Source organism: Schistosoma haematobium, chromosome 4 (genome assembly GCF_000699445.3).
Source record: "Schistosoma haematobium chromosome 4, whole genome shotgun sequence".
NCBI lineage: Eukaryota > Metazoa > Platyhelminthes > Trematoda > Strigeidida > Schistosomatidae > Schistosoma > Schistosoma haematobium.
This window is the reverse complement of record NC_067199.1, coordinates 43552786-43572126: the sequence shown is the minus strand read 5'-3', so window position 1 is coordinate 43572126 and position 19341 is coordinate 43552786. Positions and strand designations below refer to the sequence as shown.

At 37.1% G+C, this 19341-nt stretch overlaps 1 protein-coding gene across 2 annotated transcripts in view; it reads right to left on the bottom strand.

Annotated features, from left to right (window-relative positions):
• The window catches only part of METTL15_1 (putative methyltransferase-like protein 15), a 23231-nt gene extending 3890 nt beyond the window's left edge, over window positions 1-19341 (bottom strand). Inside the window, exons 1-5 of one of the 2 annotated variants that reach the window (XM_012936479.3) lie at window positions 19136-19341; window positions 9998-10170; window positions 6031-6179; window positions 4814-5014; window positions 341-550 (exon numbers count right to left, since the gene is read on the bottom strand). In XM_012936479.3, coding sequence (XP_012791933.1) covers window positions 341-550; window positions 4814-5014; window positions 6031-6179; window positions 9998-10159 — 722 coding nt within the window. In that variant the 5' untranslated portion in view covers window positions 10160-10170; window positions 19136-19341. Of the gene's footprint in view, window positions 1-340; window positions 551-4813; window positions 5015-6030; window positions 15080-19135 lie in introns of both variants that reach the window. The other variant, XM_051216507.1, reaches the window with a different exon arrangement.

The window sequence follows — 19341 nt, the reverse complement described above, 5'->3', positions numbered from 1 at the left end:
GCCCAAGACCAATCTTAAAAAGGAGATTGAACATACCGCTTCCATATAACCATAAATACGATTTAGAAAGTTTAGTAAATGACAGTCGAGAAAGAAATTCTCCTCATTGACCTATGTTTATCCAACAACAGAGTGGATTTCTTCCAGAGTTTCATCTTAAATTGGAAATACTCTTCAACAAGTATAGAACCCAGAATTTTCAAATCTTATGATGAGTATATCATAGGTATACATAGCTGAATAATTGAAAACACAACAAAAGTACTATTTATTCAATTTATAACGACAACTCGGAAATATACATGAAACCAAACACTTGTATTGGTGTAGTTTTACTTACCCTCTATCTTCTCTATTCACTGGTACAACAGAATGAACTAAATCGGCTAACTGTTTTGTTGTTTGAATTGAACCAGCATCATTTCTATAATCAACAATAGCGTTTGCGATGCGCCTAGAAAAACGTTCTTCACCATAAATGCTGAATATATTCGACAGTTCGTCAGCATTCAATGTATTAATAACATCAGCTGCAGTTGGTGTATCTTTTCTGTAACATACAGATTAAGGCCAATATAGAGAGTGAGTTATTCACAAGTTTTAAAGTTGACATTATACAGAGTAGTAGGTAGGAAAATTGTAGAAATTTTGAAAGTACTGTTATATATTAATTACAATTAGTATTGTTTGATCGGTCTTGAAGAAGAAGTTAGACTACACTTTAACAAGAAGGTTAATACTACAAAGTTATGATTATTAGCATTGGATTACGAAGTCTGCTGAACTTTATTGAAACAACAAACAGATCTAAGTTAGACAACCACTGAAAACTTGGAAGCATGAGCAGTGAAGTTCAACCCTGTCAGGTATGAAGAAATTGCTCACCGAAGACAATGAATAATGGTTACGTAATGCTCCGGGGTTGGTGTAAGTCACACCATTTGTTTTCGTTTCAGTGGTTTAGAAGCGTGAGAGCGTAGATCCTGGGTCTGATCCCCAGTTGCTGGATCATCGATACACACTGCAAAGGAGTCCCATACTAAAACGAAACTGTCATCCAGTGCATTCAGGTTTTCAGTGGTTGTCGCAGTGACATCGATTCGTGATCTCAATAAAATTATAAATGTCATTAGACGAATGATTGCACAATGATGAATAACATTTTGGTGAAATGAAAATAAATTTAGGTAGGTAATAATAATTAAAAATGACTTTTCGACCTAGAATTTTTAAGCAAGGTTCTTTCCATACATGATCAGATTCCTGACCCCATGTCAAACCTTCTTTCTTTGTCCAGACTTGGGACAGGCAGTAACTCTAGAAGGGTTCCATACATATCAAAAAATCCTGGTGAAGATATCCAGTGTAGTAGCAGCCTCTGCAGCAGTAGACCATAACATACACAAGGGAAAAAGCAAGACTCAAATACAACTAAGTGAGCAGTAAAAAAAATCACACCTGATGAAAATGCTTTAAATGTGGAAACTTTTACACACTTGGACAACATTGTTGATAAACAAGGAGAATTCGATACAAATGTGAAGGCACGGATCGGAAAAGCAAGAACATTCATACAGTTGAAGAACATATGGAACTCAAAACAACCATCAACAAACACCAAAGTCACAAGTTTCAAAACAAACTTCAAGAAAGCTCTAAATAGTTTCCTGTTGTGCACGGAGCTGAGACTTGGAGAACCACCACAAATATTATCAAAATATTATACATATTTACAAACAATTTTCTACGTAAGGTATTTGAAATATGTTGGCCGGACAAATCAGCAACAAACCAATGTGATAGAGAACAAACCAGCTTCTGACTGAGAAGGAAGTCAAGAAAAGACGCTGGAGGTGGATGGGTTACACTTTACGGAAATCGTCAAACTGCATTACAAAACAAGTTCCAGTCCAAAATCCTCAGTGCCAAACGAAAGGAGGGAGACAAAGGAATACAATGAGCGGGGGATTGGAAGTGGACATCACAAGAATGAATAGAACATGGCAAAAGCTGGAACTGAGAGCCCAGAACATTGTTTGTCGCAGAATCTGATCGGCGGCCTATGATGCACGAGGAGTAACAGGGCTAAGTAATAATAATTAGGTTTAACTATTAGGATAAAACAGTGAATTCAAAGTCACGTGTATACATAGCACCACGATGATAACTATGGCCCACAACATTACTAGTTTCATTGAACAAAGCATAATAAGCATTGAGATATTAAGGTATTCACACACCTACCACTTTGAACATGAAATATAACCGATGATAATAATCATTATAAAAGATGTTAATGATTTCAGGAGCTACTGGAAGTGTTAAACCTTCAAATAAACATGTTGACTGATTTTAAGACGAGCGTATAAATCTCATATGCACACTTTAGTGACAAGTTTGCTAATTATCCAACTGATTAACAGTCCTCGAGACACTGCCTGTATATTTTAGAATCATCGGATTAATCCATAGTACTTGGTAAATATGGCAAATGGATTGACGAAGTAGTAAATCTTTATCGACTGGGACCTTTAGGATGTATATTGTTCCCCATCCACCGACTACCTCACCGCGCAACGATGACTGGTGGCAGGATTTGTTCGGAAGAAAGATAAGGGAAGCCAAACAAAGACGGGGTATTAGTTCATGAAGACCATTACTATCGGACTGAACCACGTAGATAGGTGTAGACTACCTGACTGGAGTCTACACAATTACCGTAACTAGTGGTTAAGATCTGTAAGTGGCATGGCTCAAAATCGTTCGTAATGGTGCAGATTTATTCATTATTTACCTCCTCTTAGATCATAAGTTTTCAAGTTCCCTATAATCTTTTTTATTTCACTAACTCATATTTCCTCAAATCGTGCCTTTAATACCTAATTTTTTATTACCACTAATACTGTTACTAATGCAACAGATTGATCATGTAGGCCGAATCAATTCGTAACGTGGTCAATAGCCTAAGTAGCTCGACGTGTGCAAAATATTGAGATGCAAGGTGTTGGTTGGAGGTGGTCGACAGGACCAAGGTTTCATCCTACTTGGAACTCATCAGCAAGGTGTACCTATAAACTTGAAGAAACTAGTTCAAAGTTTCCTACTGACTATCTCCAACCACCACCCTATATCTCAATACCGTTACTATCTCTACTACCCTGGAATTTGCTTTGAAAACTTCACATCGCTGTCTTAATGGAGAATAGTAACCTGAACTGATCTACACATACGCCAGACTCGATGTTACATATGACTAACTGATCAATTAAACAAAATTGGGAGAGAATAAGAAGAAAGGAGAATAAACATTTCAGCATTCTCACTGAAATACACCCTACATAATGCCTACTATCATTTCATTTATGCTACTATTTTGAGGAAATCTGAATTTCGAAACAATTGATAATAACATATGTTGATTGTTTAGTTCCACATAAAACGAAATAATAGTAGTTTTTCAGACCTTTTCTTAGATCTTGAGTTTTAAGATTATCTTATACGTTTTATTCTCTGAATTCATTCTTTCCTCTCGTATTATGTTGTTTGTGCTTATTCTGTTCTACTACTGTAGTGTATGCTACTTAAGTTGACGGATATAAGTAGTACGTAACATCAATAGAAAGTGGAATGTATCTTGAGTGCTGTTAGAGGTATGAGGGTGGTTATCACTCCTCGGTTGCCCACACCGTGGAAGGGTTCTTCTGGAGGTGCCTGAAAAGGAAATTGGATTAGAGGTGGTCTTAGTGACCTGAGGGCGTGACCGCAGTGCCAAAGGGACAACTGCTTGAGGTCGGTCATACACGACCTTTTTATAGGTAATTTTTGTGTTAGCTCCGTACTTGTTGTTGTATGACAGTAGAAGATTGAGAAGATTCAATTAAAGAGAACAGAATGAGAAACACAAAGTAATTGTAATAACAACAGAATTGAAAGAATCATAAAGTATGTAAAGGACAACTGATGGAAGATGTGTGAATGAAGTACTTAATGTACGGTTTTCATATTTTACACGAAGACATTCTGTAATTTTGTATTAAACAACAAATTGGTTTTCTTCACCAAGTCTTCATTCACTACATTACTACTGATTTGAGTAGTTTGAAAAGATAATAAAAAACCATTACTATGTGTGAACTCTTTGTGTGAATAGAAGTTAGGGCAATCAGATCTATAGGTTTAAGGTCAAATGATCAGTAGAGATGATGACAGGTACATGTTATTGGTCAAGATTTGGTTTGATTTTCCGAGGGAACAGATATACACTGTTGAATGAAAATCGGGCCTCATTATTTTTAAACACACATGTTAATATCAACAAATGGGTTTATGTGAATACATTTTGATCCAGTTAACCAATGGAAGCCTCTTATTCACTATTGGTTTTTTCATTCAAGTATAGTTGGTTCGGGCAGTCATATAGGAAGCATATATATCACTAGAAGACTTGAACGACAGTAGAACATAACAGATACATTGAATATATACAATGTCCTGTGCTGTCCAATCGTCAACTCAACGCTGGAGAACTAAATTTGAAATAATCATTTGTGTGCACTACTACGAGAATATTTGTGGTTTAGGAAAAGATGATAAACAATGAGGCGTCTGAAGTGCTAGACTTTTGAGAACTTCTAGAGATATTTTGAACAATGAAAACAGAAACGGGATGTATGTATTGCTAGGAGGTAAAATTGGCTTACTCTGATGTCTTGGATATGAAGTTCTTATAGCCTCAGTCTGTTTATTCACTGAACAAACTACTTACATGTAAACTAGAAAAAGCCGATGATCAAATTAACATCTTTAAACTTACTGTACATTTCGACTTTGATTCATACGCATATCTAACGGAGCATTATGTTTAAAACCAAATCCACGAGATTCATTGTCTAACTGTGGTGAACTTACACCCAAATCCATAAGAATTAAATCGACTGATTGATATTTCAGATCATAGCCACTTAATAATTGAGGAAGATCACTAAATCGTCCAATAAGTGGATATATTTTATGACTAATATAAAACGAAAGTAGAGGAAAAGACGCATAAAGCTTGATTAATATCATATCACTTAAAGTCTTTTATTGCTAATCGAAATCCATCGATCGATTTATAATTTGACCACTAGTATAGGTGACTCGGCAGAGACCGCATAGTGTTTAAATGTTAGGTGGCTGGAAGTAATCAAGACGAGATGTTCCATGCAGGTTAGTACGCACTAGAAACAAGGCGTATCTGCAACCTTGAAGGAACTGACGTTCTTTCTAGTCCGCAAGTTCATTCACTTTTCTCGAATCATGTTGCCTATGTCTAATCTTTTCTACTGCTACTAACATTGTTAATACTTTTACTATTCTGGGATCTATCTTGATAACTTAATCTCGCTGTATTGATATGCAGTGGAAAATTCAACCAGTACTTATTTTCCCGGTTCTACATCGCTGACTGACTGTTAATATACTTAATACATCATTAATAATTAGCTACGTTGTCTGATGAGACAAGTTACTGTTACTAATTACATTATGATGTAATTTTTATTTTGCATATTAACTTTGTAAGTTTTGAAAAATTACACAATAGAATTTAGCTTAGAAAATACTTTCATCATTTAGTTTTATTATTAATTAGAATTGTTGTGTGAGCTACTTATATCCACATAAGTAGTATATAACGATGATCAGGCATAGAATGTATTTCAGTAGAAGATCGATAAGGAAAGAACGGGAACGAAACGTAGTTGGTATGAAAATGCATAGAACAACGAAATCTGAGACAATGGACTGATATTTGCAAAAGGAACAGTGAAGTTTGAGACGATGGGTTGATATTTTGCAAATTAACTATTTACAATATGGTTCTCAGATTTTATTGAGATGCTCTGTAATTTCGTATCAAACACATTCGATTGTCCCCACTCGTGTTCGTGTTCACTACAGAATAATACAATACTGAACTACTCTAATCAACTTCTTTTCTTCCCAGAAAATAATTCAATATATCATACATAGAATATGAAAGAAACTTACTTGGATGAGCTATAATTTGTACGAAGTGATTCCATAAATGAGAAACTTGTTGGATCACGGTCTAGAAAGTAACAAGTTAAATTATCGGCAGCATATTTCAATATTTCATTTGCATGACCTCCTGTGCCAAAAGTCATATCTAAATAAACCTAGATTAAATGAATGAACAGAAAGGAAAATGAATTCTTGAAGTAATCAGTGTAGAATTTCTATCTATTTATTGTATATTCACCTTGTCAAAGCTGAATTAGATGAGCTAGTGTTTAAAATTTATAGTTATATAATTGAAAGTTCAGTGTTTAAAACATTAAGCTACTGTTACTTCCTTGATTCATTTGTCCACTAATATACAGGAGAGAATTTATCTCGATCTAGTTTAAGGTCTTGGCATGATAGGCTATCTACTTCAGTTTCGAGGCTAATAATGTATGAAAGCTTGGTGACAGAGAGATGAAAACTACTCTAGGACCCGATTGGTTGATAAGAGAGAGAGAAGGGACGAATTGGCTGGAGCACTACCCGATTTATTATTGATTCACATCAATGAAAAAAGACACATGAATGAATAGATGACTAACACGACCATAACCCATATAGAATTAGGATAGGGAAAATGTAGTGGAAAAGGTTACAGATAAATCATAACAATTTTTGAATAGAAAAAAGTATGGCAGCGAATCATGTATCAAACGAAAGCTTATGGTTTATAGAATAAACCATAGACAAAACTAAATGTTAGTATCTTACTAACTTTGAATCAAGTGGAATAATGTTCCCAAAAATAACTTCTGTTGTTTGTCATAGGCTCTTTGTTTCTCTATCTACATCAGCTACAAACTCTCAATATGATTCCAAAATACGCAATGTATATTGGTCGTGTGAAACATTTAAAAAATGTCAATTGATAAGCCTTTCAATTAAACGCTAGATTCGGTTCCCAACCTCTTCTAGTAACCCCCAGGCTGGATCCACACAGCGACTTGAACACGAGAGAAAAGGCACGAAATATGGTTCCTTTATGTTCAGGAAATTTGGGGTTTTTATGGTATTTTAGATGTCTCTGGGTTTGCGGAAAATTCTGGAATGCTACTAAACATAGTAGTAGTATAAGTAATCACCAAATCAGTAACTCGGTACGTGACTTTTCACTTTCTAGATGTTTCTGGTAAAACTTCTATTGAATGCTGATTAGATAAGATGTTTCTCAGCGTTTTCAAAGCCTTTTTTGGCTTTCGACGAATTTTCTGGATCACCCTAACATCAATCAAAGCAAAATCCTACTCATTATTTAGGAAAAAAGAGATGCTTTTATTATCAAACAATTTTATTTACGAATTGTCAACTTTTGTCCGATAGTGACATTCATTAATGGTTATATGATGAATATGGTACAGTTATAGAGGAAGTTCTTAATGATTTAATGAACTGAATCCTTGTCTGTCGAAGTCATTGCATAGAGTGTCAGTCAATAGGTGAACACAATGACATGAAGTAACCGAGTGAAGAATACTCATGAGATCATACTATTGACTTAAGACTCTCTTCATGATTAGAAAGCAGACAAGACTAGTAGTTGGACAAATGGGATTTTTATGTTAAAAGATAACATATTTATATACAGAATATAAACATAAAATAAGCATGATAGAATTTTATTGGCCATTGAACGAATTTCATTCGTACATCAAATTCTCTAATCAATTAAGATCTGATTGCTAGGGTCAAAATCGTTAGATGTAGTATCAGGTATAAACCCAAATACAAGAAAGCAATATTTAGTTAATTAGTTGTACTAATATTAAAGCTTTACGACAAAATCCACGAGAAATTATGTGAAAACGATAACTTTTCGGATAATATTAAACCAAACTATAATAGGAACATGCTAAGTGATATAAGGCAGTCGACAGAAAAAGATCCTTGAACTAGGTTTCGTAATAGCTGGCACTCGTCATCAAGGCGTACATGCAATCATGTGGCCACATTGTATCTTGATCAACAGAGTTCAGTCAGAAGTAAGAGACTATAGACGAACATAACATTTCGTACTATTCACTGACCAATCAATGTAAACAGCTCAGCCATACAGAAAGTTAGCCGTGGTCTGAACAGCTGAGTAGTAACGTCGTAGAATGTGAAACAGAGTGATGCTGACTCAATTCCCACATAGATTACGGTTCTCTTAATACTACAGGTACGCACCAGCTGACAAACAATAGCTGATGCGAAAGCTAGGTTAGGGGAAGTTTTCTCCTGAATCCTGGTAATCATTTAAGATCTAAACAGTGCACTTGACATCGAGTCACTTAAACTAATGACCACATAAAAATTGGTCCATCACCATTAAAAATAACAAGGGAAACATGACAGTGGTTACTAAATGGCAGTTAATCAATGTACAATGAGGATAAACAACTAAACTTTAATACAACTGACTGAAAAATGATTAATGAAATGCCCTGGTACGGCCAAGGGTGGGGGAAGTCAGCTCTCCCTCTCCAAATGCTCTCACATGGTCATGTGCATACGAACACTGCCAGGGAATTCCTACTCACTGCCTTCTCTCCGCGGAAGTGTTGTGTATGAAATTGAGAGGACGAAAAGAGTGCCCAGTGATTTAACCGGGTTGGTGGACACGGAAAATCAACATAGAGAAGTTGGAAAACACTGATTCCAAACTAATGGTGCAACAGGGCTCCAGGATCTTGAAAGAACAAATAGTGTGTGAACCAATCATTGGTCACCGACTACTATGGGGACTGCATCTCCTTACATCGCTCTACTGCCTTGTGGATCAGACCTTTAGGTCGAAGGCTCCAGGTGCGACCCCCTAAGAGAACCACCTGCTTTTGTCTGAGCTCCCGGACAGTATCATAGCCCGCACACAAACCAAGTGACTTGTGTGGCGCATATGTATTCGATGTCCCTTTGTACCAACATTTATGTGTTCAAATAAATTAATAAATTGAAGTTTGTGATATACGATAGTAGCATCCAAATTTGAATCATATTCGTTTTTTATAAGAATACATATGAAAGCCTAACAATAGCGCTGCTTATTTGATGGTTTGATTATAAGTGACTATACTTTCACTTACAAAATAACATAGAGAGAACTACTGCGTAAGTTATACACCTTTAACCTAATTACCTAAACATTATTGTAGAAAGCAATGAATAAATCAAACACAACCAGAAGTGTCTATCATCATAGCAACGAAATAGTTCAAAGTAGGTTGCATTGACGTGGAGATAACCACTCCTTTTTATTGAACCACATTTTGTCTGCTGTTTGATATTATTAATATCATGATCACATTTGAATCTTATAGTTTTTCACGTCTTAGAATTCCCGCTTGCTCTGCTGATAGAAAGCAGAAAATCTTGGACTACTGAACATCTGTGTCAGGTTGTACATTAACTAAGATCGACTGACTGATCTACCAGTTCTTTCAATGATTTGAAAAAGTAATTGTGATCGACGCGAATTTATTCAGTAACTATGTGTGTCATAGTCTCCTCTTCCTTTCAGATAACTGACAACTGAGTTACATCTTCTTAGCACTGACGTAGTATATTAGACTATGGAAGTCAAAGTGACGAAGTCGTCGCATTTTACTGTTTGATTCCATCACTAAAGTACGCTTCTGAAAAACGACCAGCTTAATTATGTGAGAGAAGAAGAACAAAGACTTCGTGGGCGTCTTTACTCCCAAAATACAAATAATAATGCTTGTGATTCTAGCGTATACACATATATGGTCGAACTGACCTCGATAGAGCTATCTATTATGGGTAGGTATCCTAAGTGCATAATTCACTTACAAGAGCCATGTACAATTAAACTTGCACTATTTATCCACCATGTGATCGGATCGGAGTTGGTCGGTATACTTAAGACTGTAGTTCCTGATTGTTTATTTGTTTATTAAAAAAAGCGATAAAACAAGACAAGTAGATCACTAACTTGACCTGGTTTCGGTTGGGTATATTTTACAATTTCTGATTTCATAATTGGAATATGTGGAGGAACTGACGATGATGAATATACAATCGATGACGATGATAACATTCGGAAACGGATTAATTGTTCACATTTTTTGAAAATAATCTGAATATACTGGTTCATTTGTACTGGATCTATTAAATAAACGAAAAAAGTGCTATAATGTAATGAGGTGTTCTTTCTAAAATAGAAAATTTGAACAAATTTGACAAATATTTACATCTTGTTTCATGCGAATAATTCCACCAAACATTCCTAGTAAAACTAATTCTACATATGGTATGCCAGCACATACTTTACCGCTAAGATCACAATAATTAGTGAAAATCCACAATATACTTTCAACTTTACCGGCTACATCTCAGCAGAACTCTGGGAATTGCTTCTCGAGTTTAGTGAATGTATTGGTTATTGCTAGTTGAGTTTTGAGGTATCGTTGATATCTCGAACTGACATTAGTTATACAATAATTGAACACCAGGAAGGACTGGTCTGTTGTTTTGTCTTAGTGCGGAACTCCTCAACAGGGACCTTCCATGACTTATCAAGCGATCGAACTCAGGTCATCCAGGTCTCAGGTCGAGTGCTTAGATTTAAGACCACTGGGTTGGTATCCAAGATAAGTTCATCAGTTTCTACTTCCTTATAAATACTTTATTCTTATTTCATGATCGCTACCAAATTTATCATGTTGTCTAACCTATTGATAGCATTTAGGACATGTTCATTGTGGTCGATTATGGTATCATCTTTCTCACTCTGTTTGTCCATAAATCTCACCTGCATAAATATTGGAAGTAGGATTTTGACTAAGCTAAAAACTGCCCTAATTGATTTCATCACAGATTGACCTTAAATGGGAAAGTATTGATAACCAGGAAGTATTGTAGACTTATTTTAGTCATAATCAATAACTGCCCACTAATGAGTACTCTTATCATACAGTGTTCTCCAATTCTCGCGAAAAAAAGTTAGGCAACTGAATTGTAATTTAATAATTCAAATTCCCAACTTCAGTCGAATTGTGATGAGTAACGACTGTACATTGTAGTCGGTGGTGCCTATCTTGCTTTCCACATTGCTGAACTGCAACAGTCACAAATTCTCACAACTTCGGGAATTCATCTCGAGACTAGTTATTAGTTAATAAACGGTCCCTTTCAGGATATTGGCTGTACACTGGTAAAACGTTCTAAACTAAAAACAAAGCAAGTTTCCAGTGTCTCTTAGTCTAAATGACGAAAATCATCTCAAGTAACGATCAAATCTCCACGATCAATTAAATAAACTGCAACATGAAAAATGTAAGATTGATTACAGACTTTATGAAACTCTATAATTATAGTAGTAAGTCTTTTTTTCGTTGGTATACTAACAAAGCAAACACGAATATGAATAGCCAGTTTTGTTAAATAACGCAGATGATTATATATAAAGCTGATCACATATGGCCTTTGTTTGAAGTTTTATTAAATATCGTTTACCAATCAATTCAACTCTTTTAGATTTTTAAAAATAAAATTAACCTAGTGTAATAATATGTACTGGCTGAATAATTGAATCTAAATGAGCAACAAGTCATGATGAGTAATGCTTTATTTTGTGCCTATAGGACTTTATTTTTTAAAAGGAATGTTCTTATGATCAGTAACAAAAGTGAAATGTACATCCTAATATGGTTTATGAACTTCATAGAAATCCGATGCAGATGATGTTCTTGGAAGGAAATCAATCAATTAAGAACGCTAACGTCCCAAAAGAAAAACGGAACCTTGGAAAAATCAGACTACGTCGCAACAGCAAAAAGTGGAAGACATGAGAGGAAATTTGGGAACATCAATGACTACTGTACAATCGACCAAAATCAAAAAGCCTTCCCTTATTGTTATCGCATTTAACAGACCAAACTCAGATAGAACACAATACGATAATTTCAGAATTGTCCCATTTGTACTTCAACTGGTATATTCTGAAAATCGGTTCAAAAACGAACCACAAAGAACGAAATTATGGATATCCACCGTAAGTGGATTAACTCAGAAATTACTATTAAACGTCATATTCAGATCTTATTACGAGTTTCATACAACTAAATCCATTGGTAAATCTAAACAGACCAAAAAAAGGTTTGCAGAACAAAATGAACTCATCATCAGTCTATTTCACGGTTTTTCATAAGCTGCATACAACTTAAGTTATAACTACTAATATAATTACTGCCAAATCCTCAAAAACACTATATGTATAAAATATCCCGATGTAATACTGAATTGAAAAGAATATATGCATAAAATGTCCCAAATTAACAATGATACAATAAGATATCAAATTAACAAATCTAAGGTACCATCGCAACAATGGAAAAGTCAATAAAAGTCTTAATGAACTGATTGATGATTCATTTAACAAGAATCTGAAGGCAAAAGGATCACGACTGCTTTTCGTACATGGTCTTAATAAAGTGCACAAATCCAACATCCCGTTAAGACCTATAATGTCTATGATTAATTCACCAAATCATAAGTTGGCTAAATTACTAAAACCAATCTGTAGAATACTGAGAACCAGTAGTTTAGTTCCAAAGAAATGGATCATTTGAACACATCCGACAGTCAGTCAGTCAGTAACAACGTAGGACTTCGTATGTACGTAGATCAGTTCGAGTTGCCACACCACATTAGCATAGAGATGCAGTTGTCGATTCAAATCCCATAGTGGTAGAGGTAGTAAGAGTATAAGCAGTAATTGGAAAGATTAGGGTTTGGAGATGTTATTTATGGAGTATAATACAGTGAAATTTGAGAAGAGAAAAAAAAGAGACAAGGACTAAGGAGATCAAAATTTGGGAGAACACAAAGAATGGATGCACCTGCGCCATTGCAAACGATTTTGAGCCATGTCATTCAGGCTCTCTAACCATCGGTTGCTATCATCTCGCGGTCCCCAACCAGGTAGGTGTAGACTACCTGGTTGGGGACAGATTCATGGTATATTTTGTTGTGTTCATTATTTATGAGTATGACATTAGGAGCTAATAGTATAGCTCGCAAGCAATCTTTAACCTCAAAGCCAGTTACTCCTTTGCGCGGAACGGGATTCGTTTCCAATCCAACAACCAACTATACAAACCGACGGAGTGGCCGTAGGATCACCACTAGGACCCATCTTCGCCGATATCTTCATGGCTAACCTAAAGAACGAAAACCAAGACACTTACTTCTCCAGATATGCTGGTGATAAGGACCACACCTCACCGTTACTTAGTCACTTCAACAACTCGTCCCGACGTAATGATTACAGTTGAATATGAGATAACCTACTCAGTCACCATAAAACGTCCCCGACCTAACCTATGCGTACAACAAGGTGTAGTTAGCCTTCCGCTGACATAGTGACTGGATATTTACCCAATAACCTCTATTCATTTCCGATTCTTTTCTAACTGTCCCCAAATGCTTGTTTTTATTCTTTTGATATCCAACTCTTACATAATCTAAATGTCCACATATTTCTTTATTTTATCATGGCCGATCACATACTAAGTTATTAATTTCATTACCTTTGAATTTTTAACTTCCCAACAAATAAATACACATCGATCACAACTATGTCTATTCATACACTTTGTATCCCTATTCTTTCAATTATTATAGTTTTGGCTACGTTTAGAACATTTATCTAAATTTCACAAACTACAGAATGCTAAACGTTTGTTAGTAATTATAACAATGATTGTAATCTTAGGTTGTATGCAACTGACGAGAAACTGTAATAACTTTATATCTTTCTTTCAACGAAGTAATTCTTTCTCCCTGTATCATATCCTTATGTGAAATCTTTTTTTACTACGATTGAAGTAACTGCTTCAATGAATTTGGTGTTCATCCTGTTGTGCTGAGGTATGGGAACTTGGACCGATACATATATGTACCTGGTTCCTATGTTGTAGCTGACTGATGAGAAAACGTAAAATAGACGGACAAATTCATTTTATTCTGCAAATCCTGTTGTCCCTGTTCTGTTTAAACTTATTACAAGTGTTTGGCTTAGACTTAAGAATCGGACCGTAATGAATCAAGAAGCCATCAGTTTGTAGATTTTATATTACAATCGGAGTTCAAGACACTACGCCTAATCTGTAACGTGTTTTGTATGGGTATGAAACACTTAAATGTAATCCTGTAAATAAAACATCAAATTCACCCAAGTGAACTTTTCTAAATAGCTAACTCTTCAAGCAACACATCAGAAACATTGAGAACACGCAAATTTATCCACATATTTATTCGTAGTTACACAATTTTATGATGCACTTTTATCTGTTTGTCCTTTAGATTCACGTAAGGAGTGACTTCGCGACCGCTTGCGTTCTGCACGCTCATCGCGAGCTTGTTTTCGGCGCTGAGCAAGCAATTTGGCGTATTCTTCTTGTGTCTTTCTGCGGGTTTCTATGCGCTGACGCCTCAGTGCATGCCTACGGCGTCTACGCTGTAATCTCAAAGGTGTTGTTAAACGCTGAATCTTCGGAGCTTTGGAACGCTCTTTCTTTCCTTCTTTAGCTGGGACAGGCTTCCGCACAACGAACTGACAAACATTATCCTTCTTCGACAGATTAAACAATTTCCTAATTTTTGAAGCTCTCTTAGGCCCAAGGCGTCGAGGGATACTGACGTCAGTCAAGCCAGGGATATCGTTTTCTCCTTTGCGTACAACAACCAGATTAAGGACACTTAAGTTACTATCAACTATGCAACCACGTACGCTCTTGCGTCGTCGTTCTCCTTTACGTCTAGGACGATAGCATGAACTTCCTTTGCTCAACAGCAATTTGACACGGCCATTAGTTAAAACTCCTTGTTTCATGGGGAAACCCTGTTTATCATTTCCACCAGTTATGCGCATTAAGTATCCTTTCCATTCGTCCCCCAGAAAGTCAACTGGAAGCTCATGGGACATACGTTTATCATAAAATGGGCGGAGTTTAAGTTCTTCATCGACCTCAATACACTTTTGAGTCCCATTGGACGGAAACGCTATGTTAAGCTGAAAAAGGACAAAAGGTTTACATGGAATTAATGAGATATGTGAATAAAGATACCAAGTAATTTAGAGCCGAATAGGATTGTCTTATGCAAGTAATATACTCTACTGTTTAGTATGACAATACCGTGAAAAAGAATGCTTTAACCGATCGAAAATTGATACAGGCCGTGTACGAATGTACACAGCTTTGTGTCAGTCCATATTGGGGGACGTGGAAATTTAAATAGTGTTATAATATTGACAATTAAGATATAGACGACTCAAAAAATGAATATCAAAATGTAAAACAATGGTTGAAATCGAAAGGAGAATAATGGATCCATGTCTGTGTCACTGCGAATAGATTTAAGTCATGTTACCTAAGGATCTACCAGAGGTTGTAATTATTACTGGTACCTAAAGAGAACTTAGACCTACCCACTCGACCTAGATTAGCATTTAGTAACTTACAGTAGTGCTTAAATACCCTGATTTTGATCTTATATTAATCTTATATGCTAGAATATTGGTATTACTCAGTTAGTCAGTCAGCTACAACGTAGAACCAGGCACATGTGTGCGTCGGTCCAAGTTGCCATATCTCATTAACACAAGATGAACACAGGATTCATGAAGTAGTTAATTCAATGGTGGTAATATATAAAAGAAAGATTGCACATAAAGATATAGTACAGGAAGAGCCACAAAATGTCCTGGTACGGCCGAGAGTGGGAAGAGTCCGCTCTAACTCTCCAAATGCTCTCACATGGTCACGCGTATATAGCCTGTCAGGGAAGTCTTACTCATTGCCTTCTCGTGGCGGGGGTGTTGTTTGCGAAATTGAGAGGACGAAAAACGAATTTCCGACGCTTTAATCGAGTTGGTGGATATAGAGGATCTACCTAGGGGGGTTGGTAAACCCTGATTCCAAATCAATGGTGCACAAGGGCTCCAGTATCCTGAAGAAACAATTGGTGTATGAACTAATCGTTGGTCACCGGCTACCATGGGACTGCATCTCCTTGCGATGCTCCAATACCTTGTGGATCAGAACTCCAGGTCAAAGGCTTCGGGTGTGACCACCTAAGAAAACCACCTGCTTCGGTTTGGGCGCCCGGGCAGTATCACAGCCCTCACACATCAAATGAGGTCTGTGTGGTGCATATGTATTCGGTGCCTCCTTGTACCAATATCTGTGTGTTAAAATAAATAATAAGAAAACACCGACGCCGTTGTGATCGATTTCGTGTCACACCACCCAGAGTCTCCAACCATTGGTCACAGTAGTCACGCGGACCCTAACCAAGTAGTCTGCATCTACCAACATGACTCAAACTAGAGGTTAGTGATTTCACTGACTGATGCTACGTTTTAGTTTGGCCGCCCTTAACTTTCTTCCAATCATCCCCTACACTAGTCAGCATTGTTCGTCGTGGTAATCGGTGTTTAGACATACGCAGCACGTGGCCCAATGATCTCAGTCGATGAAGATTCACAACATGTCAAGGGAACGATGGTTAGAACGCATTGAGTGTGCCTAGCCACTACAATCGATGGCCATCTTTACCTAGAACCTCAATCATGACAACAATAGCACTAACATGTGTGAAACTCCGAAGACTAAAGGATAACAAACTACGCATGTCCCCTAATTTATAAAACTTCGTCCCAGGGATTTTATGTAATAAAAAGCAGATTACTGCAACCAATGGACAGACACCCATGCAGCCCGTGTATTCTACTTATTCGAACACAAACATTGATACAAAGGGGCGCCGAATACATATGAGCCAGGCAGGTAACTTGAGTTTTGTGTGAGCTGTGATACTGCCTGGGTGCCCAGAACAATGCAGGTGGTTTTCTTCGGAGGTCACATCTGGGGCCTCCGACCTAAAGATCTGACCGACAAGGCAGTGAAACAATGAAAATAAATGCAGTCCCATGGTAGTCAGTTATCAACAATAGCTTTATACGTCTTTTGTTTCCTAAGGATCCTAGAGCCCATGTACACCGCTGGTTCGGAATCAGTGTTTTCCAAATCCTCTATAGGGATTCTCCGTATTTACCAACCCTGTTAAAGCGCCGGACATTCGCTTGTCTTCTCAATCCCGTAAACAAAACGTCCGCCGCGACAAGGGAGTAGGACGTCCCTGACAGTGGCTATATGCACGTGACCATGCGAGCATTTGGGAGCAGCCCGTACACTGAAGTACACTTGCTGGAAATTAAGTGAGCGTTATATGGTGACCAGGACACCGGTCACGTATGCGTAATTACTACCAAACTTTAGGGGCAATGTTTTTCGCCGTTGTAAGTTAGCAGAAGACAGCAGCTAAATCAAGACATGATATTAGTTTATGAGACTACTGTACCATATTAACAAATACAAACTGCCTAGTCGGGATCTGCATTATAGCCTTAATTCGCAGCCGGAGACACTAGGCAACGAGTCAATATCATTTACTATGGCCTAGACATACTCTTTATTTCCCTACCTCGAACCTTAATAACACTTTAGACACACCGCGACGTCCTTCAGAATTCTGTTCTACATTCTTAGTCTTTGCGGTAGCTACTACATAATTCTATCCACAAATATATCCTGTAAAGTTCATTTCTTGGTACTGTGATATGGCAACTTAGGCCAACGGACATCTATCCTAGGTCCTACTTTGATGATTGAGTTAACTACATGACTAGAAACATCCCCAACGACTGGCCCACTAGTCCTGGTGAGATAACGGGACTCAACATTAACTAGCGAGTGAAAACGGTGACATCAAACATTTTTGCGGTTTATCCATTAAAAACGGTTTAGTGAATACTTCACATGTTAATTAACAATATGTTGAAATCTTTACCGCAAGCTTAAGACTGAGATATTTTACAGTTTCGACTGGATATTCCGTTTAACAAGGACCCTTGAGAAAGGCTTTGCCTTGAAGTTTTGACAAATACTTGTTAGTGTACTGTAAAAACTTTACTGATTATCTGTACCACCACAAACAGAACTCTTTGTGTAAGAACCTTGGTCACAAGCTAGCCGACCTTAGCATGTACTGGGAAAACAGACGGGTATATACTTTTGTATGCAATTATCGGGTACCTAACTATGTAACCGAAGACATTTTAGACCTACGCGTGGTCAAGTTAGCGAGTCAAATGCCGTATGTAGGTGGACATCCTCAGGGTCTTTCAGCATTGCTCAAAGGTTGTCCATAAATCATAGTCTCACCACCTGTCTGAAATATGAGACTATAAGTAGCGCCTCTCGGGTTTTTGTATGTGGATTGACTACTCATTCAAATACTCGCTCACTGATGAGTATACAAATGACAGTTCAGTTCGACGGAGCACCGACAAGTCATTAAAACGTTACTAATAAGTTTAATATTCAGGATGCTCTTATTGTTGCGGTAAATATCTGACCTCGGTCAGTCCTAGGACTCGGCATCTAGCGGAACATCAATAACGACGCATGTTTACTCAGCTAATTGTGTCGTTAACTGGAGCAAATAAAGTATACAAGGCCAGTCCTGGCATCATTTCCGATGTGATGTGGCTTACAGAAGTTCAAGTCAAAGATCTCTAAGATGTAGTTTATTCCAAAGATCCTAGGAAGATGATACCACAAAGGAAGTGATAGGCCCACTAAACGCCGAATACTAACCCATAAGATCTTTGAAATTTGCACCCGATGACTTTTGACTAATTTACTAATGAACAACATTTTTCTTGTGCTATACATAACTTCTCTTAACCTTACATGCTCCTGCAGTTAGTTTATATTACTTGACTAAGTTTTTACAGTGGTGAATCCCTAGCTTTATTATAGTCCAAATATGTGCAATCCATACAGAATCTTCGAATTCCAAAGTACTAACAGACAGTGACGACCAGACGATAATTGCTCAAGCACTCGCTGAACCTTAAATGATATTGGACACAAGAAACAGCAGTTCGATTCTATGAGAAACATCATCACGAATGACAGCTGGATAGATGCAAAGATGGAACTGAGGTTTCAGGGCCAAATACCTTCTCATTGGCAACAATACGGAAACACAAGGAACTCACCTTCATCACGAGGACAAACAACAACTGCCGCTACTGCTGTAGACAACGCCCGGTTAAACAAATGCTTTCAGGTGAAAATGTACTCAATGTTTCATTCTCAAACCCACAATATGATGAATGTGTGAAACAACATTCTAGTTATCATTTCGAAGCTAAGCTACACGTAAAAGTGTTCTTTTGTCCCCAATTCATCTCTTTTAAAGTCC